Consider the following 26,097-nt stretch of genomic DNA (forward strand, 5'->3'; position numbering starts at 1 on the left):
TTCATTTTTTGTTATATATTAATTACCTTTATAAATAAATATATTATATTATCAAGAATTTGGTTTTATCTCTCTAGAGAACCCTGTCTAACACATAGGTGTTTTTGCCTCTAATTAAAATTCCAACCTGCTGGTCAGGCGAACACCTGAAGGATTTCATTTTAAGTGGAATTCCCCTCCTATTTTTCTGCATCATACTGAGAGGGTTAAAAATCAGATGAAATATTACCTTTGAAATGTCTGCCTCCTCCCTTCCCGTGGAATGCAGTCTCATTCATCTTTAGTTAATTCTTGGCTTATCTTTTGGGTCACACTTTTTGGCTGCTCAGTGTCTCTGACTTTTTGTACAAGAGCTTTCTGCCACTGAAAAGTGCTTTCTCCATGCTCAGCACCTCTGTAACACCCTAGATCCACCTGTACTCCAGAATCTCTGTGTAAAATGAAAAATTCTCTAAGGTGGCCCCAAGCCCTACCCATCTACTGCAGCTTCTTGGGCAAAGTCTGCCCCCCCTGCCTTGCCTGAACCTGTTTGCTGCGGCCTCTGTCTCTAATCCCCCACAGGCAACAGTCATCCCCCTTGTCTCATCTGTGGAGAGTGAAGAGCAGACACAGAGGTTGACTGCTTGCTCTCAACTGTAAAGAGCAGAAAACGTCAGCAGACACTGGCTCCCTGCTCTACAGAACTCTGGTAAAGCCCCTGCTTTTTCCCTAAATTTATCGCCCACTTGAAATGACTGCCAGCAAATAAGGGTTGTGCTTTTCACGTCAAAGGAGCACAACTGTGTTCACCTCAAAGACCAAAAAGCTGTGTTGAGCTTCAGCAGGGATGGGACATGAAAGGAAATAGAAACAAATTTAATTTTTTTATCAGAATTCATAGAAATTGCTCAAAGGGTTTATAATGCCTGAAGAAACAAGCAAATAGACTGTAGACTGGACTTTAGTAGTGGCCTTAAAAGAAGCAGACCGGGCCCTCAAAAGACTATAAAACCAAACACAGCTAGAGTTCAGATTCAGGACAAGCGACCCTTAGGAAGGAACCAATGCACACATTATAAAGAAGAAAATCATGAAATAATAATTTTAAGTAAATAGTAAAACCTTTGTTCAATCAAGGGAAAAGTTGTGTTTGCATTTCAACAGATTAAAAAAATGTATAAATTTCTCTTTCACGTGTCTACCTTAAACAGGCTGTCTCCAGAGCTTCCTACAAGGACAGTCTCAGTCAGAGACCAAACAATTTATCCTGAATGCATGATTCTGGCCAAGCTGGCATTGCTTTTTTTTTTTTTCATCTAAAGTAAGTGCAGATCACTCTTATTGGGCTTATATTCCTCATACAAATTGTTGAATAGCATTTTCCAGGACCTGTGATTTCCACCAATGACACTCAACAAACTGCATAACTATAAGATGGGGAAAAAAAAAGTCGCTTTCTCAACAAGTAAGGACGTGCCTTGAAATTTACTTGGGTTATAACACTTATTCATTATGTGTGAAATCTGAAGAAGGTTGTCATAAAGCTAAAATGCACATGTAAATGTCTTGGTTATCTGTTAATCTAACTAATTATAGATTTTTCTCTGTAGCAGGAGTAACTTTAGAATACTGCACAGCTTGGCAAAGAAAATAATATATTTTGTCAAATTTTAACTTCTCATAAAATTGTACAAAAGGAGTGGCATTAATTGCCACACACACACACACACACACACATATTGTTAATGATGCTTTCAATATTTTTAATTGGGCTCCTCATAAAAATTGGTCTAAAGGTATAAATGCAACCATTTGTAGTTATGTAAACAATGCCATTTGGAATTATACAGAATATTTTTTTTTGGCTAACAGTCAATCTTTTGTTCCCCTGAACAGTGATACTTGTAAAAATTGCTTGTAGCTACACAGCCAGAGGTCAGATAAAGGTCACATATTTACTCAATAGTGTTCTGGAAAGAATATGGGAAGTTAAAGTTTTAATTCCTAGAAGTTATCTTTGGCTAATGCTGTCTAAGATGGCTAAATAAATAAATGTTATAGATGTAAGTTTTAACTAAAGGGGCAAAAAGGACCCCTAAAGCTCTCTGGCAGAAACTGTGCTGCTTGATCAAAGTGGCTGACTGAAAGTCAAGGTGGATGATAAGAGGGCCCTGCCCTGGCTTAAATCAATCAACAGCCTGAGGCCATATTTCATGTCAATAAAGGGTTTAAGTAAAAGTCAACATAAAGTAAATACAAATTAAATCTGTTTAGAAATTGAGTTTAATATCTGGCTTTACTAAGCCGATACGGTTTTCTTTTAATTATTATTATTAATACAGTAATTAATAAAAAGATAATTGAAAAGTAAAAGAATAAAAAGTTTGTAAGTCTACTTGCTTTCAGCTATCAATTTGAATCTTTAAAATGGGTATATGCCACACCTGCAAAGAAGGCTCTGAAAAGGTAAGCATCACCTAGTGCTCTGAGTGCTCTGGACATTTACACAAACTGGTGAAGATTGCTGTTTGCAGAAGAAAAAGTAATCCTTTTGTCTTTTTAAACCTTTAAACTAGTGGTTTGTGCCTAAATTTAAGCCATGAAGAAACTCTCCTCTCTAGGACTAAATGTTAAAAGGAGCCTGTAAGTAGCCTGAAATGCTTGCTAGGTGACCACTTGAGTCCACTAGTGTGGAAATGGAAAGTAATGCAGCAATAAGAAAATGGGTTCAGTCTGGTCACTAACACTCGAGAACAGGGTTCACAGGATACTAATGAAGAGGACAAGAGAAAATTGCCTGAAGCTCTTGGCCTAGTCCGAGAGAGTTAAAGTTGTTTAAAAAAAATTGTGACTGGGCCCATGGTCAAAGGCAAGACAACCAATGGGCACCCTGGTGGAGCCAAGTGAGGCAGCCCACAATGTGTTAACCAAAATCTGACCAGATGAAGAGAAGATTTTTGAGCCTGTAAATTGGTGCGTATGCTACTGACTCTATGATGTCCTCTACTAATGTGATTTTGCTTATGAATGAAGTTTCACAAGGTTCCATTTGGATTCTTCACATCAAAGAACTTGCTTGTTGCCTCAGAGCACTAGGTTAATATAAGTATGCAGTATAAAAATTGAATGCCCCAAATTGGTGAGGATAAAGGCATAAGGTAACTGGCCTAAAAACTTTCATAGATAAAAATATAAAATGTTTTTTGTTTTGCTCACTTATAAAATATTACATTTAAATAAGGCTGGTGTATTTAAAACAGTATATATATTAGTTTTATATTGTTAAAACTGTTGTCCCTGTTTTGAAAATTGTATGTTGCTAAAAAGTTGTGTAAAGGTGTCATGTTAATCTGACACCAACCCAAGGACACTGTTCCAAGGACACCTGCAGGCAAAAAGTCATGATCATAATTTGCTTAAGTCCCTGAAAATCTTATAGATTGTCCAGCACCAACTCCACAAATTCTTCAGGAAGGCAGAACCCCAGCCACCAGCAAGTAGCCTACCTGTGCACCCATGTCAACCCAGTGACTGTGTCCCAGTAAAGAGGTTCATGCCCACTGGTCTTACACCACATAGATAAAGGCCCTTTACCATCATGCTTACAACTTTGACCATGGTCAAGGCAAATGGACTTGTTGCCTGATTTCACCACTCACACAACAAGGCTGTCCGGCTTATGCAGAATGAAAGGTTCATTATGATATGATATTGAGAACCCACTATACCAACCTAAGTGCAAAAGAAGTTTCTGATGAATCAACAATTTCATTCCCAAATAAAAGGAGTAAGGAATGAGGCAGACTAGCAAAAGAAGTTCCATTTTTGTTAGCTACTGAATGATCTGCCTCCTCCCCCCTCTGATCACAGAAAGTTCCACTAGTGATAGATTCTAGAATGTACTCTCATATTCTCGAGATCAGAACATTACAATTAATAATATTGTTTCTTTTGATCTTGTAACCAGGAACCAGGTTATTATAATCAATGCAGTAGCCTATAATGCTCACTAACTATAAAGAATAGTAACATTACTTTTGCTTTCTGCTTCTGTCCACGCTTGCTTAAGTCCTAAACAAATGATTAATGAGTTATTTGCCTTAAAAAATGGACTGAAATGTCGACTTGGGACTGCAATCAAAGAATTGCATTTAGATCCTAACAGTCTGGTTATAACCAAATCAAGATTCTTCTAAATTAGCAAGACATTATAGTAGCTGTCATTTATTTGAACCCAAAACAAAGGCTTGAAACACCAAATATAGCATAAGTATCATTATAATTAAGGGGAGCTTTGGCAGCAATTATCTAAAGAGAAATGTTTAAAACAGCGCCCAAACTCAAAAGTTGTGATGAATAGTTAAACGCAATACTTTAAAATAAGTATAATCTGTTGTTGGTAAATTATCAGAATGTTAAATACAACAGTATCCAATAGGGCCAGAATATGGGTGATGAAAACAAAATCAGTTGTTGGGATGCACACAATGACTTAATATGGCTATTCTACTCATAATTTCTTGTGTGACGTACTATACATTCTATCCCAATGCCTATAGTTATATTCCCATTTTGGAGAGAGTTATCTGTTACAGGATTGAGGAGGATTGAGTCTATGTGACTCAAGTACCCATGTTTTGTTCTGTTGGGGGTGATCTTTTGAAAGATAAAAACCAGGGACTTATGGGAAGATAATGACTGAGCAACACATACCAGAGGGACTCTGCAGAAATCAGAGCAGGACAGTTACTAAAAGGGAAATTCAACACTGCCAGATTGCTGGAGGAGCATCATAAAGATAAGTCGGCATAGATTCACAAGGTTTGAGGGGCTGGGGACTTTTGTTTTTCCACATTGGAGGCTGGCTAGGGTTTGACCTTAGCCACACCACAGTCTCGGCTGCAGCTGGGACCATTTGGAGCCAGCACAGGGGCTTTATTTCAACAAAGCCACAGCTTGTTGCCGCCTCCAGGCAAGGATTAAACCTTTGCAGCCTCATTGGCAAGGATCAGAGCTCAGCTATAGATTTACTTTTGTTTATCTCTTTTCTCTCTATCCCCCAACAGCCTCAGCAGGCTTAGTTTGTTTTTACTTCTTTGTCTCTTCCTTGCTCTCTTACCTGACAATGCCGACATCCAGAACACTCCCTTTAGCCTAGTGCATTTATGCCTGCTCTCCATCCTGTGCAGCATAGCCTGAGGATGGGGAAAGCCTGCCTCCCCTCCACCAGGGGATATTCTGACCAACTCCTTTGTGAGGAATTCCTGCCTGTGTAGCTGGGGGAGCTCCTATTTGTCCTCTGTGGGCCCAAGCAACAGAGGGAATTTACTCCCACCTACCTTAGTGCCTCACAGGGCCTAAGGCAGCTCGGCAAACACTCGCCATTGTTCCACACTGCTGCAGGAACATCTGCCAAACCTCTGAAGTGATCTATCTGACCAGATCAATTCCTCCCACCATTTGCGGTGTTCTACACCATAGCAGGCAACCCACCAGGCTTCTGTGGCACACCCCTTGAGAGTGAAGCCAAAGGAGGATAAAGTGGTAGGCTAATTTGATAATGAAATTAGCTGCAGGCAGTTTTAGGAAGCATTCCTATGGGTCTCCCAGAGAGAGCTAGTGCTCTTTGACTCCCTGGAAAATGGCACCTGGCTCCTATAAAACAACACAATGCCAATAGCAATCAACCCCAATGACATCAACTGAAAAATGGAAGAAGCAAATGGCAATGGCAGAAGACGTCCAGAACCTAATGACAAGCATAGAGGTAGACAGTCATCTGCCACAGAAAGAAATTTGCATTATGCTGCTTGGAGTCATACAGGATATGAAGGAAACAATACAGAAATAAGATGAAATGATAGAGGGGGTAAGGTCCATACACCAAAGGGAAATACAAGAGTTTGAGGGGGAGATAGAAGACTCACGGACCTCGAAAATGGACTGGAGGAAGCAGAGAACCACACCAGTGACTTGGAGGACAGCCAAACAGTCTTTAACAAACGTGAACAAAAATCTAATAAGATCATCAGAGACGCTGAAGAAAACCTAAGAGCTATGTCTGATGCTATGAATAGGAACAACATCAGAATAAATGGATTACCGCAGGAAGACACAACAAAGAAGTCATTTGCAACAATAGTAAGAAAATTCTTGAAGGAAAACTTCCCCATCTTAATGAATGAAACCCAGGATATCTTCAGGAAGCTGAAAGAACACCAGCTAGACTAATACCCAAGAAGAAGTCACAAAGGCACATAGTAGTTAAACTATCCAACTTTGCGGAAAAGGAGAAAAGTCAACAGAACACTTAGGGAAAAACAAGCAATCACATATAAAGGTTCCCAAACAAGAATATGATCAGACCTATCAGCAGAAACTATGAAGAAGAGGAGAGAGTGGAGTAACATATTCCAAAAATTGGAGGAAAATAACACAAACCATAGAATATTCTATGCAGTCAAATTATCCATCAAGATAGATGGAGAAGTAAGAGTCTTCCCATACAAGGAAAAACTCAAAGAATATATTAGAAGAAACCCAGGCCTACAAAATATCCTTGCCGACCCAGTATGGACAAAAGAAAAACACTCACTAAGCATAAATAGGAGACAGTCACATAGAACAACCTCACCCAGAGGGTAACAAAGAGAAAACAGATGCCAAGATAGCATTGGCATAAGGATGGAAAAAAGTCAAGAATGATACACACGCACAAACACATACAAGCACAACACACTGATCAGAAAGGAAGGTAGGAAAACACCCAACACAAAAGGTATAAGATGATATCACAGGTTCATAGATGGAATATGAATGGGCTGAACTCAGGCATTAAATAGGCTGAACTCAGGCATTAAAAGACTGAGGCTAGCAGACTGGCTTAGATAACACAACCCATCAATCTGGTGCCTACAGCAGACACATCTCAAGGCTACAGACAAAAATAGGCTGGAGAAAGGAATACCAAGCAAAGGGCAATTAAAAAAAAAAGCAGGGGTTGCAATCCTAGTCTTGAATAAAATTGACCTCAAAGTGAAAATTATAAAAAGAGCTAAGGAGGGACACTATATAATGCTCAAGGAAAAGGTAGACAAAGAACCACTAAGCAATGTGAACATATACTCCCTGAATGAGAGAACATTGAATATGTCAACCAAACACTCCAAAAAAAAGATGAAAAAAGAAATCACAGCCTCAACAATTATAGTGGCGACTTCAATACACCACTCTCTGAGAAAGAGAGATCACAGAGAAAGAAACTCAACAAGGAGGCTAGAGATATAAACACAACAATTAGACAGTTTGAAGTGACAGATAGATATTGACAGAGCTTTTATTCCAAATACAAAAAACTTCACGTTCTTTTCAAGCCTGCTTGGCACATATTCAAGGATAAACCAAATGCTGGGGCATAAGGCGAATCTGCATAAATTTAAGCATATTGATATCATACAGGCTTCTCTCTCTGACCACGGTGCCATAAGGCTGGGAATCAACAAAAGAAAGATGAAAAAAACCAAGAGAAAACAATTGGAGGATAAATAACTCTCTATTGCAAAATGAGTGTGTACTGGCCCAAATCAGAAATGAAAATAGAAAATTTCTAGAAACCAACGAGAATGAGAAAACAACGTAACAAAACTTATGGGACGTTTTGCTGTTATCAGAGGAAGTTTCACAGCAATACTTGCACATCACAAAATTTACAACGACTAGAGCAGAGTCAGAAGAACAATCCTAATAATATCAAAAGAAAGAAATAATAACAATCAGGGCTGAGATTCAGGAGAAGGAAAATAAAACTATGGGAAAAGTAATGCTGCTAAAAGTTGGTTCTTTGAAAGGATAAACAAAATTGACAGACCACTGGCAAACCTAACCAAAGAAAGGAGGGAACAAATTTCAACAGCATTAATTAGGAATGAGAGAGGGGACATTACAATAGACCCTAATTAAATCAAAAGGATAATTACACAATACTATGAAGTATGGTACTCCACTAAATTCAACAACTTGGAATAGACATGGACAAATTCTGGGAAAAACAATCCCTCCCTAGACTATCCCAGATGGATGTCAAGAATCTCAACAGATCTATATCAATAGAAGAAATAGACAAGGTTATCAAGAGATTATCAACAAATAAATCTCATGGACCAGATGACTTCACAGGAGAATTCTACCAAGCATGCAGGGAAGAACTGACACCAATCCTACACAAACTCTTCAAAAACATAGAAAAAGACATCATACTCCCAAACTCCTTCTATAGAGCTTGTATAACTCTGATATAAAAAACCGGGCAAGGATCACACAAGAATTAAGAACTACAGAACAATATTTTAATGAACATCAATGCAAAAAACCTTAACAAAATACTGGCCAATATAATACAATAGTATATTAAACAAATAATTCACCATGACAAAGTGGGATTGATACCAGGGATGCAGGGATGGTTCAACATATGAAAGACCATAGTGTCATCCGCCACATTGACATGAAAAACTATGAGAACCACATGATAATATCAACAGATGCAGAAAAAGCATTCGACAACATCCAACACCAATTCCTGTTTAAGACACTTGAGAAGATAGGAATGGAAGGAAAATTCCGCAAGACAATACAAGCTATATATGAAAAACCAACAGCCAACATGGTAGTCAATGAAGAAAAGACTAACACAATCCCACTGAAAAAAGGGACCAGACAAGGATGCCCCTTGCCCCCACTCTTATTTAATATCATGCTGGAGGTTTTAGCTAACACACAGAAGAGGAGGTAAAAAAGGTAGTACCCTTCACAATAACCAAGCACAAATAGCAATATATAGGGATATACCTGATGAAAAGAACAAAAGATCTGTATGAGGAAAACTACAGAACACTATTGCAAGAAACCAAGAGCGACCTCAACAAATGGAAGTATGTCCCATGCTCATGGATTGGAAGACTCACTATAATAAAGATGTCAATTCTGCTCAAGGCACTATATAAGTTTAATGCAATTCCAATACAATTACTCTCATCTGTCTTACTCGTTACCAACTTCATATGAGGGAGAAGAAGCCCAAAGTTAGCAGAGAACTCCTCAAGAAGACGGATATAGTGGGAGGGCTTGCTCTACCTGACTTTAGCACGTATTATGTAGCCACAATTGTCCAAACCACGTAGTATTGATATAATGACAGATATTTAGACCAATGGAAAAGAACTGAAACCCCAGAAATAAAATCATCAGCATACAGACAACTGATCTCCAATAAGGGCCCAAAAAATACCCAATGGGAAGCAGATGCCCTCTTCAACAAGTGATGCTGAAAAAAATGGATATCTACCTGCAGAAAAATGAAGGAAGACCCTTATCTCACTCCTTACACAAGAATAAACTCAAGGTGACCCCAAATGAAATCACAGACCTCAAGGTAAAACCCTAAACAATTAGGGCCATCAATGAGAACTATGTCACAGGAAATATGTGGGCTATCAGAAACAGGGAAGGATAGAAACACAGAGGAGGCACAAATTGCCAAGTGGGATCTAGTGAATATAAAACAACTGTGTACATCGAAAGAATTCACCAAGAGAGTAATAAGAGAGCCCACCGACTGGGAAATCATCATTAGCAATGACACATCAGACAAAGGCATTACTACTAAAATCTACAATACTCGGATCTTCAAAAACGAACAAAACTAATTTCCTACTGAGGAAGTGGGCAAAGGACCTGAACAGAAGTTTCACAGGGGCAGAAATCTGAATGGCCAATAAACATATGAGAAAATATTCCTGATCTTTAGCTATAAGATAAACGCAAATTAAAACAACAATGAGACACCACCTAACACCCTCAAAGATAGTCCAATTAAAAAAATCAGAAAGGAACCAGTGTTGGAGTGGTAGTGGGGAGAGAGGAACACTCATTCACTGCTGGTGGACCTGTAAGTATGTAGCCACTATGGAAATCAATCTGGTGATATCAATGGAAATCGAGCTACCATACGACCCTGCAATCCCCCTACTGGACATATACCCAGAAGAGACAAGAAACAAACCACGGCCAGACATCTGTGCTCCAATGTTCATTGTGACACAGTTCACAATTGCAAGGAGTTGCAAAGAACCCAAATTTCCAGCAACAGATGAATGGATTAAAAACTATGGTGCATACATATATTGGAGTACTACACATCATAAAAAGCAGTGATGAACATACAAAGTATATCATCACATGGAAAGAACTGAAGGAAATTATGCTAAGCAAAGTAAGCTAAGACCAAACGGGCAAGTACAACATGAATCCACTGAGATAAGATTAAAAAATGCAAATGAGGCATAGGGAAAAAGATACTGTATACAAACATTCCTGGGGTGAAGAATAGGTAGTGTGGCAGGGGCCAGACCAAAAACAGGGATAGATATGGTAGCCAAGTAAAAAGGAGTGGGGCAAATAAAAAAAATGAAATGGGTAGCGGGGGCACAGGGCACTAACCCAACTTAGGGGAGAGTATTGTTTATATCTTCACAGGGAAAGAGGGACCAGACTTCAACCCAGTGCTCCAAGATGTGAATGCAACATGCCAGGATGGAGTAGGGAAAGAGTGGAGAGGGCTGAGGGGCCGGCCCCAATCCCAACTATGTGGACAGCTGTGCCTCCCCCCAGAAGAATTTATTTCCTTGGACAGCACTGAATCTGCAGCTCAGGGGGAGGGACATGTCTGATCAGAGCACACGGGAGCAAATGAAGCGGGAGGAAAAGAGAGTGGAGCACATCCTGGCACACCAGGCCTTGGCGACAAGATTCCCGCTCAGAGCAGCCAATCCACAGAGAAGACAATATGGCCGACCCCGTTATGAGACATGACATCCCTAACTGACCCAGATCCCTACAGGGGACAAAACTACAGAAACAGTGTGGGAATTGTGCCCTATCTGACCCCACCACACTGAGGCAAAACACTTAGGACGTGCAACAGAACAGCAAGGGGAGCAGAGCAACGAAATCCTCAGGGAATACCAAAATTAGACTTTGAGGCCAAGTCGTGGCACCCCATCAGACTCGATAGTAAAATACTCCTAAAGTCCAACAAACAGTCCTTGTACTAACTACAGGCCTTTCTTTGTTGTAGTTGCTGTTATTTTGTCATTGACTTTTGTTGTTTTGTTTTCTTTTGCTGCTTTGTTTTGTTCTGTCTTGTTTTTGTGGATGTTATTATATCCACAGGTCTGTCTAAATAAGATAGGGTGGATTAACAATTTGGAGGAGAAAACAATGGGACTGACAGTTCCGGGGGGGGACATAGGAGAGGGGGAGGTAAGGGAAAAGGAAGTGGTTTTAACACACCCAGGGACAAGGGAACAAGTGCTCCAAATCGGTGGTGAGGAGAGTTTAGGAGGCCTGGTAGGGCATGATCAAGGGTAATGTAACCGAGAGGAACTACTGAAATGCAAATGAAGGCTGAGCATGATAGTAGGGCAAGAGGAAAGTCAAAGGAAATAGAGGAAAGAGCTATGAGGCAAAGGGCATTTATAGAAGTCTAAATACAGGCATGTACTTATGTAAATATATTTATATATGACAATGGGTAAATAGATCAATATGCATATATTTATAGGCTTAGCATTAAGGGAGCAGATAGACATTGGACCTCCACTCAAGTACTCCCTTAATGCAAGAATACTTTGCTCTATTAAACTGACATTCCATGATGCTCACCTTCCAGATACGATCGCTGAAGACAAAGTGGATGCCAAAACAAATGTGGCGAAGAAAGCTGATGGTACCTGGCTACCAAAAGATATAGAGTCTGGGATCTTACAGACTTGAAGGTACACAAGTGGCCATCTAGCTCAGAAGCAACAAAGCCCACATGGAAGAAGCACACCAGCCTGTGTGATCACAAGATGTCCAACGGATTAGGTATCAGGCATCAAAGAACAAAATACCAAATCATTATGAAAGAGGGGGAGTACAGATTGGGGACCCAAGGCCCATCTGTCGGCAACTGAAAATCCTCTTATTGAAGGGTCCCAGGGAAGAGATGAGCCAGTCAAGGTGCAGTGTAGCAATGATGAAACATAAAACTGTCCTCTAGTTCCTAAATTCTTCATCCTCCCCCTTCACCATGATCCCAATTCTACATTACAAATCTTGCTAGAACAGAAGATGTACACTGGTACAGATAGGAACTGGAAACACAGGGAATCCAGGACAGATGATCCCTTTAGGACCAGTGGTGAGTGTGGCAGTACAGGGAGGGTTGAAGGAGAGTGGGGTGGAAAGGGGGAACCGATTACAAGGATCTGCATATAGGCTTCTCCCTGAAGGATGGACAACGGTGGGATGGGTGAAGGGAGACTTCAGACAATGTAGGATATGGCCAAATTATAATAAGTTATAAATTATCAAGGGTTCATGAGGGAGGGGGGACTATGGAGTGAAGGGGAACAATGAGGAGCTGATTCCAGGGGCTCAAGTGGAAGGCAAATGTTTTGAGACTAATAATGGCAAGTGGTATGCAAATGTGCTTGACACAATGGATGTATGTATGGATTATGATAGGAGAACTTTAATTTTTTTTTTTTGCTTTGTAATCCCTCATTCAATCTGGACCCACCACAAAGACAGAACGCGCAGGGACTTTTTATTCTTTCGTATCCTAGTGCAAATCAGAAGAACAACAGGTACATCAGAGGATGCTCGTGATAGTTTTATGAGCCCCAAATAAAATGATGAAATTAAAAGAAAAAAAAATACCTTCAAGAAGTAAAAACAATTAAATGCTAGGTTCCTACTTTAGTTATCAACTGATTATAAAAAAATAAAATCATATTGGGTTTGGAAAAATAATTTTAATTAAAAAAATAAAAAAGATAACCAGACTGCCATGTAAGAATGCGCCACATCAGACACAGCAACACAGAGAGAAATCCCAGGACTATTGAAAGAACAGCCACTAGTGGAGCAAAATCCAGATTGATTGCTGAAGTAGGGGATGACGAGACCAGTAGAAAAGGCTCTAGAATGTAGAACCTGGGCACAACAAAGGATCCAGGTCAAGATAAGAGGCAAGAAGACAACAAGACAGAAGAGAAGTGCTGAGACTTTGACACAGAACAGTGAGCTATCTTCCTGGTTCATACAGGCAGAGGCCGTGGCTGAAAGGCTAAGGACTGCAGAGAGAATTGGATAGGAAAGGTGTTGATGTGGACCAGTGGCTCTGTCCTTACTGTTTCCTGATTTGGACTTTGGGTAACCTATTAACTTCCCCAGTAAAGTCCCTTAAAGTGAGTATCTGGCAATGTTTTGGTGCTATGCATAAGGCTTTCAGCAGCTATTTCCCCCAAAGTCAGCCTCCAGTTTGTTCTTCATAATGTGTTCTTAGTCCACAAGCTCCTCTGAAAACGATTCACTCTGTGTGACCCTGCTGGCATTTGAAATACCAGTGACATTGCTTCTAGCATTACAGAAACACATAAATCACCACAGTACAACAAATTGACAGAGAAGTGGTGACAGTGAATGACTGAATTCATTGTCAGAAAGGACATTTTAAGATCTATTGTGAATTACAATGCCGTCTGTGATAGGACTATATCTATCTTCATTCAAGGAAATCAAATCAGTACAACTACTATTCAAATTTCTGCACCAACCACAAAAGCAAGTGATGAAGAAATTAAAGAATCATACCAATGTCTTCAATGGAAAATTGATGAAACATGCAATCGAGATATATTGATAATTATTGGTGATTAGAATGCAAAAGCTAGAAACAAAGAGGAAGGCTTAATAGTTGGAAAACATAGATTTGGTGATAGGAACAATGCTGGAGATCACATGAAGTGCAAGACCTGTTCACAGCAAATGCCTTTTTACAACAACACAAATTGTAACTATGCACATGGACTTCTCCAGGTAGAATACACAGAAATCAAATTGACAAAATCTGTGGGAAGAGAAGCTCAATATCAGCAGTTAAAAAAGGTTATTGAAAAAGACCATCAATTGCCCATAAGTAAATCCAGGCTGAAGCTGAAGAAAATGAAAGCTGTGCACAAGGGCCAAAAACCCACCTTGAGTTGATCCCACCTGAATTTTGAGAATATCTCAGGAACAGAAATGACAGAAATCATGATGAATTATGGGATGACATCAAAAACATCATCCATGAAGACAGCAAAATGTCATTTAAATGACAAGAAAAGAGGCCTGTAAGGCTTCATCAAGGGCAATGTAACCAAAAGGAATTGCTGAAACCCAGATGAAGGCTGAACATGAGAGTGGGACAAAAGGAAAGTAAAAGGAAATAGAGGAAAGAACTAGGAGGCAAAGGGCATTTATAGAGGTCTAAATATAGGCATGTACATATGTAAATATATTTATATATAAGGATGGGAAAATAGATCTATGTGCACATATTTATAGGCTTAGTATTAAGGTTGCAGATGGACATTGGGCCTCCACTTGAGTGCTTCCTTAATGCAAGAACACTTTGTTCTATTAAAGTGGCATTCCATGATGCTCACATTCCTGACACAATCACTGAAGACAAAGTGGGTGCATAAGCAAATGTGGTGAAGAAAGCAGATGGTGCCAAGCTATCAAAATATATAGTGTCTGGGGTCTTAAAGGCTTGAAGATAAACAAGTGCCCATTTAGCTGAGAAGCAATAAAGCCCACATGGAAGAAGCACACCAGCCTGGGTGATGATGAGGTGTCGATAGTATCAGGTATCGGGCATCAAAGAACAAAAAAATTATATCATTGTGAATGACGGGGACAGTGGAGTGGACACCCAAAGCCCATCTGACGGCAATTGGACATCCCCTTACAGAAGGCTGTTGGGAAGGAGATGGGCCAGTCAGCGTTAAGTATAGCAATGATGAAACATACAACTTTCCTCTAATTCTTAATTGCTTCCTCCCCACCCCACCCCCACTATCATGATCCCAATTCTACCTTACAAATCTGGCTAGACCAGAAGATGTACACTGGTAGAAATAAGAGCTGGACACCCAGGGAATCCAGGACAGATAAATCCCTCAGCACCAATAATGAGAGTAGTGATACCAGGAAGGTAAGGATAAGGTAGGGAAGAAAGGAGGAACCGATCACAATAATCTATACAAAACCCCATCCCTGGGGGATGGACAACAGAAAAGTGAGTAAAGGGATACATTGGACAGTGTAAGACATGAAAAAATAATAATAATTTATAAATCATCAAGGGTTCATGAGGGAGGGAGGGTGGGGGCCGGAGGGGAAAAATGAGGAGCTAATACCAAGGGCTCAAGTAGAAAGAAAATGGGTTTGGGTTCTTTTGAGACTGATGATGGCAACAAATGTACAAATGTTCTTGACACAATGGACATATATATGAGTTGTGATAAGAGCTGTATGAGCCCCCAATAAAATGATTTAAAAAACAAACAAAAACAAAAATGACAAGAAAGAGATGCATCAGTTTGCATGTCAGAAGAGACTCTGAAACAAGCTCTTAATAGAGGAGAGTGGCTAAGGCAAATGGAAGAAATGATTAAATCAAAGAGCTGAACAGAAAATTCAAAAGAACACTTTGAGAAGACAAAGTCAAATATGAAATGTGCAAGGAAGTAGAACTAGAAAATCTTAAAACTGAAGAATATGTTCAACATACCTTGGGCTAGTCTTCTCCCCTATAGCCAAACCCAAAAACAAAATCATCACCATCGAGTTGATTCTGAATCACAGGGACCCTGTAGGACATGGTAAAATTGTGCCGCCTGGATTTCTAAGACTAACTATTTACAGAGGCCGAATAAGCCTCATCATTTTCCCTTGAATTGGCTTGTGGTTAGCAGACCAATGCTTAACCACTATGCCACTGGGACTACAGATTGTGAGGTCAAATGTGGTTTTGCACCATTTCTGTAATCATTTAAGTGCAATGTCAGATGTTATTTCCAGGAGGTCTAATAGTAAATATCTAATATATTTATGAAAAACATGAGAGATGGATTGGAAGATTCATTGAGAAAAAAATGCTTTTCCATGAGTGTTTCCACATAGAAGTAAGATAGCAAGCACAGGTATAAAAATGTCCATCTATTGAGTATTCTTTAGACACATTACTTTGGATTTTTCCAATGTCACTAGGAAATCAATATTATTATTCTTGCCTTAAAAAATGAGAAAATTGGCCCTTACCTTAGTCTATGAAATACTATTCTTACATAGTTGTGCTAGTATTTGAGGGTTCCTTGATCTTTTGCTAAGAGCTTTCTCTTAGCTATATGCGTGCTCCCTCCACTAGAATGCTCCCTCCACTAGAATATGCTCTTTAAGGATATTAACTCTAGACAACAACCAAGTTGGGACAAAGGCTTCTAAAACATTCTCCACAACTTGGGATCCACAAATCAGCAGTTCTTACTTCTTTATTCAAGTGCCTTAACTTTGATGAATATCCTGACTATGGCATTGAGTTTTTGTGTGTTGGTTTGTTTTCATACTTGTAAAAGGAATTGAGGTAGTTAGTTTATTGCGCCAACCTGGCCGATAAACACGTGGGGTTAATTGAAGGGCGGAGGAATAAATGGCTCTGCGAGCCTCGCCTTTCAAGTTCTCGGGTCTCTTGCTTTCTGATGACCGGACCAGGATGCAGCTGCCTTAGCCAGGTGCCTGCTTCAGCTGGCAAGGCTGACTTCCTGCAAGACATCCCCAAGGTGAAGCCACATGGACCTACCTCGATGCAGCCCTGAGTGCTGAAGCAGCTATGTGGAGACCCCTGTCATCTCGCTCACTGATTCGGCTTTCCTCCTGCAGTCAGCATCACTGCGTGTGTTTTGTGAGATGGAGGAGGAGTTTGTGAATTGGTGTCAGACAAATGGGCTAACATGGGCTTGGGCAGCACTGGGTTGGGATATTTTCTTGATGTGCGCTTACCCTTTATATAAAACTCTCTCTTATACATAGGAGTTTCTGTGGTTTTATTTCTCCAATGTACCCAGACTAACACAGGAGTCCTAGTGGCATAGTAGATTATGCCTTAGGATATTAACTGCAAAGTTAGCAATTTGAAACCACCATAGGCTACATAGGAAAATAATGACCTTTTCTGCTTCTGTAAAGATTTATAGTCTCAGAAACTCACAAGTATAGTTCTAGTCTGTCCATAGGGTCTCTAGGACTCTAAATAAACTCAATGGCAGTGAAATACTTCTAAGGAATGAGCCTAGTGGAGCTGTGTATTTGGTGATGGACTGTTAATCTTCTAGGTCAATGGTTCAAATACAGCAGCTGGTCACTCTGGGAGAAAGATGATACTGTATGTCTTATAGTAAAGATTTATACTCTCAAAAGCCTGTGGACTGCTTCTACTCTGTCCAATACATTCACTAAATGTAAGAATTGATTTAAAAATCTAGAAAGAAGTTCTATTCTGTCCAATATGATCACTATGTGTCAGAATTCATACAATGTAGTGAATTTGTTTCCAGCTCTTTAATCTTTACAGTTTTCATTTATGGTTAATGAGGGAACTACTTCACTGAAAACTTGGCAATAAGTTTTTAGAATAACCAAAGTAGATCACTCATAGATTTCATGTAAGCAATATTGGCTTACATTGAACACTACATGTTCATCATAACACACTGACTTTGGATAATAAAATGATGAGATACAGCACTGACCATAGTCTGTATTTTCTGGTTCCCAACAATTTGATGGCCAGAAATAGGGTGTCTATGGAAACAAAAAAGTGAAAAGCAAGTTAGACAAATAAAGGATTGCCAGAGTTTCTGGTTTATTCGGTTTTCTTTTCATCTTCAACAGTTAACCTGATTACTGGGTAATAACTTATTTTTGTAAACTCCAGAACAAGTGCCCAGAGAGGCAATGTAAGATTTTTTACCCACTACATTTGCTTTGACTCCAAATATGTGCAAAATCAGCAGGTATTTAAACTGTCATACTTTTGCTAAGATTTTATACCAACTGATCAAGCTAAAAGTCTGATTTCATTATCCATAATCTACAAAAAGCTTGAAAACAGAATACTCAGTAAGTTTCAGAGTAAAATGTGTTTAAATATATCAAATTACATTCTGTGCAGCATGTAGCTCAACAGTTGTCAGTAAACCCAAAGCTTCAACTATCAAAAGCCTTTCAAGAGATTTGGAAGTAAATTATCACACTTAGTTAAACATGAAAAAATCTTTTTCTTCTCAATTTAAAAACATGACTACCTAAATACACCTATTACTCTAATTTTTAAAATGTATAAACCAGAAGTCATTAAAAATTAGTTATATCTTATTTGATGGATTTGACTAATATGCATAATTCAGAATCTGTATATTTCTACGAACTGATTGACTAAACTACAAAGACAATATTTGACCAGGATAGACACTATGATTATCAGCAGCAATTGAGTTTATTTTATAGCTTTGCTAATTGTACAGATTTAGGTCTATGGGAAAACTTTAAACACTTGTTAACTTAAATATTAATCTTTAGGCAGATGATGATGATGCCCCTATTCAATGGAGCAGTGACTAAAGCCCATCAGTGTCTTGGGATATATTGTATTTATTATTCATATTTACTATGTGTGTGCTATGAGCATATTTATGGCAATTTTGGTCACATATAAAAATATGTTTGCTAGTCCTTAATAATTTTTATTTATTAAAAAGTTTACCTTAGGGTCACAGGTAATTCTAATTTAATAATGAGCTATTTCAGCTACCATTGCTTTCAGTTTAACTGCATAAAGAATAAATCTCCCTTATTCAAATATTTTTAACTTGCTTGAATACTTAAGTTAGCATCACGTTTTCACGAGACTATTTTGTTTCTTAGTAATTCAGTGAAAAAATGTTCTATGATTGAGATAGTTAAAGTTTATTGTGCCAACCTGGCTGATAAAACACGTGTGGGGTTAATTGAAGGGTGAGGGATAAATGGCTCAGTGAGCCTCGCCTTTCAGGTTCTCAGGTCTCTTGCTTTCTGATGGACCAACCAGGGTGCAGCTACCTTAGCAGTTCCCTGCTTCAGCTTGCAAGGCTGACTTCCTGCAAGACAGCCCTGAGGAGAAGCCATATGGACCTACCCCGATGCAGCCCTGGGTGCTGGAGCAGCTGTGTGTAGACCCCTGAGATGTTTACTCGTTCACTGATCTGGCTTTCCTTCTGCAGTTGGCATCATTGCATGTGTTTTGTAAGAAGGGGGAGAAATTTGTGGATTCGTGTCGGACATATGGGTTAATGTTGGACTTGTGGGCTTGGGCAGCACTGGGTTGGGATGTTTTCTTGATGTGTACTTATCCTTTATATAAAACACTCTCTTATACGTATGAGTTTCTGTGGATTTGTTTCTCTGAAGAACCCAGATTAACACAATGATTATTTATCATGGGATATAAGAATACTAAAGAAGTGGAAGGTACCTTTGTAGCATAAAGATTAAAGCTCAACTGGTATAGACTTTGGGATGTAAGTCCAACCAGAGGCAACTGGAAAGAAAAGCCCTGTGACTAACTTTTACAAAAAAATTAACCATTGAAAACCCTGTGGAGTACAGTTCTATTCTGATATAACTGGGATCACCATGCTTCAAAGTTGACTTGATGGGAGTTGGGAGGGAAAGGGAAGAGAGATTGTTTCAGGAGAAACTTTTAGAAATAATTTTCCTTAAATATATTCACTCCTTTTTTTTCAGTTTTCTTAAGCAAGTTTTTAGGCACGCACTCTAGGACTATTCATATATATGTGAATATATATATACATATATATGCACACACAGTTCTATTTTCACACACTTGGCATCATCATGAGTTGGAGTTGATTTAATGTAATGTAAAACAGTTACAATTCAGTCAGCTCCAACTCATGGTGATGCCAACTGTGTCAGAGTAGAACTAACTGTGATCCATAGGGATTTTAGTGGATGCTTTTTCAAAAGCAGATCACTAGGTCTCTCTTCCAAGACATCGTTACGTGAATTCAAACAGCCATACCTTTTTAGGTTAGTAGTCTATGTGTTAAACATCTCTACCACCAGCTCCCTATTTCTAAAAATTTATGTAAAATTGGGAATTAAGAGATAATACATTTTTTTCAAAGAACTTTTTGAAGCCCTTATAAAAAAACAAACAAACAATAACAACAGAACTCTGACATTGAAATAATTCCTACATGTAGGGACCTGATAGGACAGAATAGAAGTGCTCCATCATTTCTAAGGCTGTAAAGCTTTACAGAATCAGTCTACATCCTCTGTCTCTGATACAATTGATGGGTTTATATTACTGACCTGATACTTAACTCATCGGACCACTATGATGCCTTTATTTAGATGTAGAGCATCTCGTAGAACTCAAAGTGAGTGAGAAATATGCTCCAACATCTAAAAATTGTACACTGGTGGAAATCTCTTCAAATTACCTACAATACATAATTTAGAGAATGAATTCTAATACAATATTTTAATTTTATAAGCTATAATCTGTAAATCAGTTATTGATGATTCATAAAGTGTAATCAAAGGTAGAATAAAGATTACTGTGAAGTCAAGTACCAACTGCATACAAAATGATTCAAATTACAATCTACAATCATTTACTTAAAGAATATTTATGTCTGTATCATTTTAAAATAATATGCAATGACATTGAAGAGTTTGGAAGTTTTCTAAGTTGTTTTTGTTTTAAGTTGTCTTTAACATAAAAAATAATATGCCTGTTAGTATTGTAGAAGAACTGCAGGCACCAAAATATATAGTATTTTTCCTTTTTTACTTTAGAGTTTCGAATATCCTTATTTGGACTAAAGATATTTCTGGATAATGGTCAGGTATAAGAATAAATTTGGTTACATAGCTCTAGCTTCTCGTTGGTAGGTAAATGCCATTTATAGATATGGAGATTCTCTAACAATCCTAAATCCTAATTGGTCATTTTCTGAATTTCTCTTCTTTTTAATTTAAAATATAATTTTAATGATAACATAATTTAGCTTGCCACAAATTATCTTAACTAAGCAATTCTAACATTCTCTGTATTTATTAACTTTTCTGCCCTGAATATAATATTAATTGGTTTCTAAAGAGCCTAAATCAAAATAAAATGTTTTCATTTTCAATATTTCTGAAAAGAAAGCTAATCAACAAGGAAATGCTGGCTTTTATTTTACTACTAGAAAACAATTTCATTAAACTTACTTGAAACCGGTAAAAGGTACCATCATCCTTAAGTGTGAGGACATGATCTGAGATTGGAAAGAAATAGCCATGGGCAGCCATTAATGTTCCCAAATGGAGGGCCTCCACTGTTTGTGAAAAACAAAAACGAACACACATACACACACAGAGAAAATCTTTAATTATTATATATGCATTCTTGACTTATAAGATATTTTTAAAAATTTCCTTTGAACACATGTAGTGAGGGTGTAAGTGTTCAATAACTACAGAGTCCACCCACAGCCCATGGTGACCGGTCATGAGAGCACAGAAGTGGAAACTAGGAGCAAATTTTGAAATCACAAAATCTGGTCCCTCATTTAATAGAGGGTGCATGTTGCCATATCCTAATATTCTTCTAAAAACAATTTTATTTGACATATATAAAACACTTCACAGTTTTAAAATGTTTTCACTCACATTGCTCCCAACCAATATCAAAAATATTTAATATCTCATTTCTAATGAAAAGATCATTGTTATGTGATTCTGACAAAATGTTTATGTATCTAAGACCATTTATGCTGCACAAAGCTATCCTATGACATATGGGTAGTGAGTCTGCCAGTTTGTTGTATTGAGATCACTTGCGTGCTCCTGTTAATTTGGAAGTTATGGCACTAGTATTTCAACTTCTAACAGTGTCACCCATTGTGGATATGTTTCAACAAAGCTACTAGTAAAAAAGGAAGGCCAAGCTTAACTTCAGAAAATTAACCAATGTATACTTTATGGATCACAAAAGAGCATTTGCTTTCTTTGGACATGTCACGAGTAAAGATCAATTGCTATTTTTGTTTTGTTTTTAAACAGGTTTGTTGGCATAGAAGTCACATCATATCATTCGGTAACTCAACCATATTAAGAAAAGTTGTACAATAATCACGACATTTAATTTCAGAACATTGCTTTTTTTGTGTATTCACTGTTATTAGTTCCCCGTTTCCCCCACCAAACCCCCAAGAAGCCATTAATCCAGTTACTGTCTCTAAAGACTTATCTATTCTGGATTTCACATACAGAAAGATATACAAACAAACAATAGAACAAAGTGTTTTATACCTCAACTGAAAAGAAAGCAGAGGGCATTAATAACTAGAACAAATTTAAAATGGATCAAAAGGGAGATAAAATGATAAACAAATACCATAGAAATGTTGATGAAAATACTTATTTGACTTTTATAAATTGTATTTTCCCAACACCAACATGCTGGAAATAGAATGTAATACTCATATACTCTATGATAGCCAGTATTCTTTCCCAACAAAATGGTTAATAAAGTTATACCAATGGAGTTATTTGACCAATTGAGTTTTTAGTGCATTAATGAAGGGGAAGATAATATTTGCTAACATGAAGATTGGAAAATGCAGAACTATCCCAAAGAGTTTTCTAGTGTAACAAAATCATATATATATGTAAAAAGATAAAAACAAAAAGATTTATTTATTAGTTTGTTTACCAGTTTAAATTTATATAGTAGCTCTGGTGGCATAGTGGTTACATAGTGGTGGCTGCTAACTGCAAAGTCAGCAGTTCAAAACTTGGAAGAAAGATGAGTTATAGTTTCAGAAACCCACAGGGGTAGTTCTATTTTGTCCTATAGGGTTTCTATGAATCAGAACCAACTTGCAAACAGTGAGAGAGAATCAGAGACAGAGACAGAGAGAATATACACAATTCATGCAAATATTTATATTTCTAATTTACACAAGCAGCTAAAAATGGTTCTTTAATGCTCAGATTCTTATAGCAGTTCCAGAAGTGTATATGGATCTAACAGTATCCTCCATCCTCAGCAGTGGGAGATTCATACTACAGTAAGTAGTTAGTCACTAAGCTGCTTGCTATGGCACAAAGATAATCCCTTTCAAAATCCCCACTCATGTGCCAATGTATTTAATAATAAATTAATTATTACATTTCACCTCTTATTGGGGTGCTATTATACACCCCTGTAATTGATATTCAGCATTTTATATACATTGTAAAATTCTGACTCAAGCTCTAACACAATTGTTTTTACAGATAATCAGGAACAACAACTAATCATTAGCTTAGCCATGTCCTTGGACTACTACTAAGTGTCCTAGTTATCTTTTCCTCCACACTGCCTATCAAGACAGTCTCTACATAGAACTTTCTCTTTCTACAAATAAGTAGACTTTTCATAAATTATACACAGAGACTATGTATACTATATATGTAATATTATATATAAATAATTACTGCATTTTTTCAGTTACGGTGAATGCACTTTCACAGCAAGTGCTGGTAAAATTTGTGGCTATTCTTAGTATCTGTCTAGTCAATTCTGACCCATAACTACCCTATGTACTATAGAACAAAACACTGCCCTGTCTTGGGTCATCCCCTAACTGTTATACTTGAGTTCAATGTTGAAACCACTATCAATCCATCTCCCAGTCGGTCTTCATCTTTTAAATTGACCCTCTACTTTGGCAACCATGATGTCCTCGCCATGTTTATTCAATCTGTATGGTGAGTAAATAATCAGAGAAATGTCATTATATGAAGAAGAATGAGATATCAGGATTGGAAGAAGGCTTCTGTGATATGCAGATGACACAACATTGCTGACTGAGAGTGAGGACTTGAAGCACTTGCTGATGAAAATCCAGGATTGTAATATGGATTATAACACAATGTAAAGAAGGGCACAATTCTCACAAATGGGCCAGAAAAAAAGAGTACTCTTTTCTACAGTGTCCACTTATATTGGTAGCAGGCCATAGTCCTGAGTAAATGTCTTTTCTTTTGATCAGCTACTCATAGCACATCTCTTTATGGGTGATGAAATTATGTTAGATCTCATTATAGGGGATTGTTGTTAGGGGCTGTCAGAGTTGCATCCTGAAAGACATAGTAGCCCTCTGGATAACGAATGAGACATTGTATGTTCCTGTGCCATATTCATAATTGTTCTTATATTGCAGCCTATTGCTCAGCCATGGTGTTAATCCTTGCCAAAAGTCTTCCATGTTTTTGCTGTCCCTTCCCTTTACCAAGTGTGATATCCTTCTCCATGGACTACTATTTCGTGACAATATGCCCCAAATACTTGAGATGAATTTTCACCATCCTTGCCTCTAAGGGTCATTCTAGCTTCTTTGATTATTTGCTCAGCATACAGATTGAACAAGTATGGTGAGAAAATTCAGTTGATGCACATTTTTCCTGATTTTAAACCATGCAGCATTCCCTTCTTCTGTTCACATAAGTACCTCTGGATGCATGTACAAGTTCCTCATCAGCACAATGAACTGTTCTGGAATTCCCATTCTTCTCCAGTTTGTTATGATCCACATAGTTCGTTATGTTTCACATAGTCGAAGGCTTTGGCATAATCAATAAAAACACAAGTAAATATTTTTCTGGTATTCTTTGCTTTAAGTCATGATTTATATGATATCAACAATGATATCCTTTGTTCTATGTGTTCTCAATCTGGCCTGAACCTCTGGTGGCTCCTGTCAATGTACTGCTGCAACCATTGTTGGATGAGTCCCAAGAAAATTTTACTTGCATGTGATAGCAATGATCTTCTATAATTTGAGCCTTCGGTTTGGTCACCTTTCTTTGGAATGGGTACAAATATGTATTTCTTCCAACAAGTTGGATAAGTAGCTGTCTTCCAGTTCCCCTGGCATAGACAAATGAGGATTTCCAGTGCTTCACCAGCCTGTTGAAATGTTTCAATTGATATGCTATCAATTCTGGAGTCTTGTTTTTGGCTACTGCTTTCAGTGCAGCTTGAACTTTTCCTTCAGTACCATTGGTTAATGCTCATTTGCTACTTCTTGAAATGGTTGAATGTGGACTAGTCCTTTTAGATACATTGGCTCTGTGCATTCTTTTCATCTTCTTCTGATGCTTCCCCCATCATACATTATTTTGCCCATAGATTCTTTAGCTATTGAAAGTGGAGGCCTGGGTTTTTTTCTTGAGTTAATTTAGTTTAAGAAATGCTGATTGTGTTCTTTTTTTATTTTTTTCTAATTCCAAGTCATTTAACATTTTATTAAAATGCTTTTCCTTTTCAAGTTCCCCTTTGAAATGTTCTATTCAGCTGTTTGTCTTCAAAAATTCTTCCACATGACTGACCTAGTCCATCCTGATATCCATGCTGATCTTTTTTTTTTTTTTTTAATTTGACTTTACTTTAATGATCTTTTGTTTCTTCATAAGGGGTTTCTAGAGCTTAATTGAAAAGCCACCAAGGATCCTAACCCAGCCACATTGTCAGAAGACCATGCTATCACGATTCATATAATGCAAAAGCTGGACAATGAATAAGAAGGGCCAGAAAAGAACTGATGCATTTTAATCATAGTATAGACAAAAAATATTGGACATACCATGAACTGATTGAAGAATGAGCAAATGTGTCTTGGATGAAGTATAGCTGGAATGTTCCTTAGAAGCTAGGAGAGTGACAATTTTTCTCAAGTACCTTGGCTGTGTTATCAGAGAGAACTAGTTCTTGGAGAAGTGTATCACACTTGTAGAGGGCAAGTGAAAAAAGGAAAACCCTCTGTGGCATGTATTGACACTGTGACTGCAATTATAAGCTCAAACAGAAATAATTGTAAAGATGACACAGATTGGGTAGTATTTAATTCTTCTGTACAATCTAAAAAAACCCAAAAGCATACTGCCTTCATTTTTTTTACTACATGGATTTTTTTTAAGTGCTCTCAAGGAGTCTGCATACATAAATTTGTTTTCAGAAGGCTGGCTCAAGTCATGATCATTTTAGTAGTTTCATATGTCTGTGAGATTGTAAAGGGAGAATAGAAGAAAAATGGATGCATTGAAGCTATCTTGTTTGCAAATATATATATATATATATATTTCATA

General features: G+C 37.9%; 1 protein-coding gene and 1 pseudogene across 5 annotated transcripts in view; both read right to left on the reverse strand.

Moving 5' to 3' along the window:
• RGS7 (regulator of G protein signaling 7) overlaps positions 1-26,097 on the reverse strand; it is a 497,629-nt gene that overhangs the window by 157,257 nt on the left and 314,275 nt on the right. For all 5 annotated transcript variants that reach the window (XM_045294230.1, XM_030886696.2, XM_004709818.3 and 2 more), the window contains exons 5-6: positions 21,193-21,299; positions 17,661-17,712 (exon numbers count right to left, since the gene is read on the reverse strand). In XM_045294230.1, coding sequence (XP_045150165.1) covers positions 17,661-17,712; positions 21,193-21,299 — 159 coding nt within the window. The remainder of the gene's footprint in view (positions 1-17,660; positions 17,713-21,192; positions 21,300-26,097) is intronic.
• Positions 12,571-12,686, reverse strand: LOC115870958 (annotated as a pseudogene).

Source organism: Echinops telfairi, unplaced genomic scaffold (genome assembly GCF_000313985.2).
Source record: "Echinops telfairi isolate 266 unplaced genomic scaffold, ASM31398v2 ScPeMD7_3509;HRSCAF=4178, whole genome shotgun sequence".
Lineage (NCBI taxonomy): Eukaryota > Metazoa > Chordata > Mammalia > Afrosoricida > Tenrecidae > Echinops > Echinops telfairi.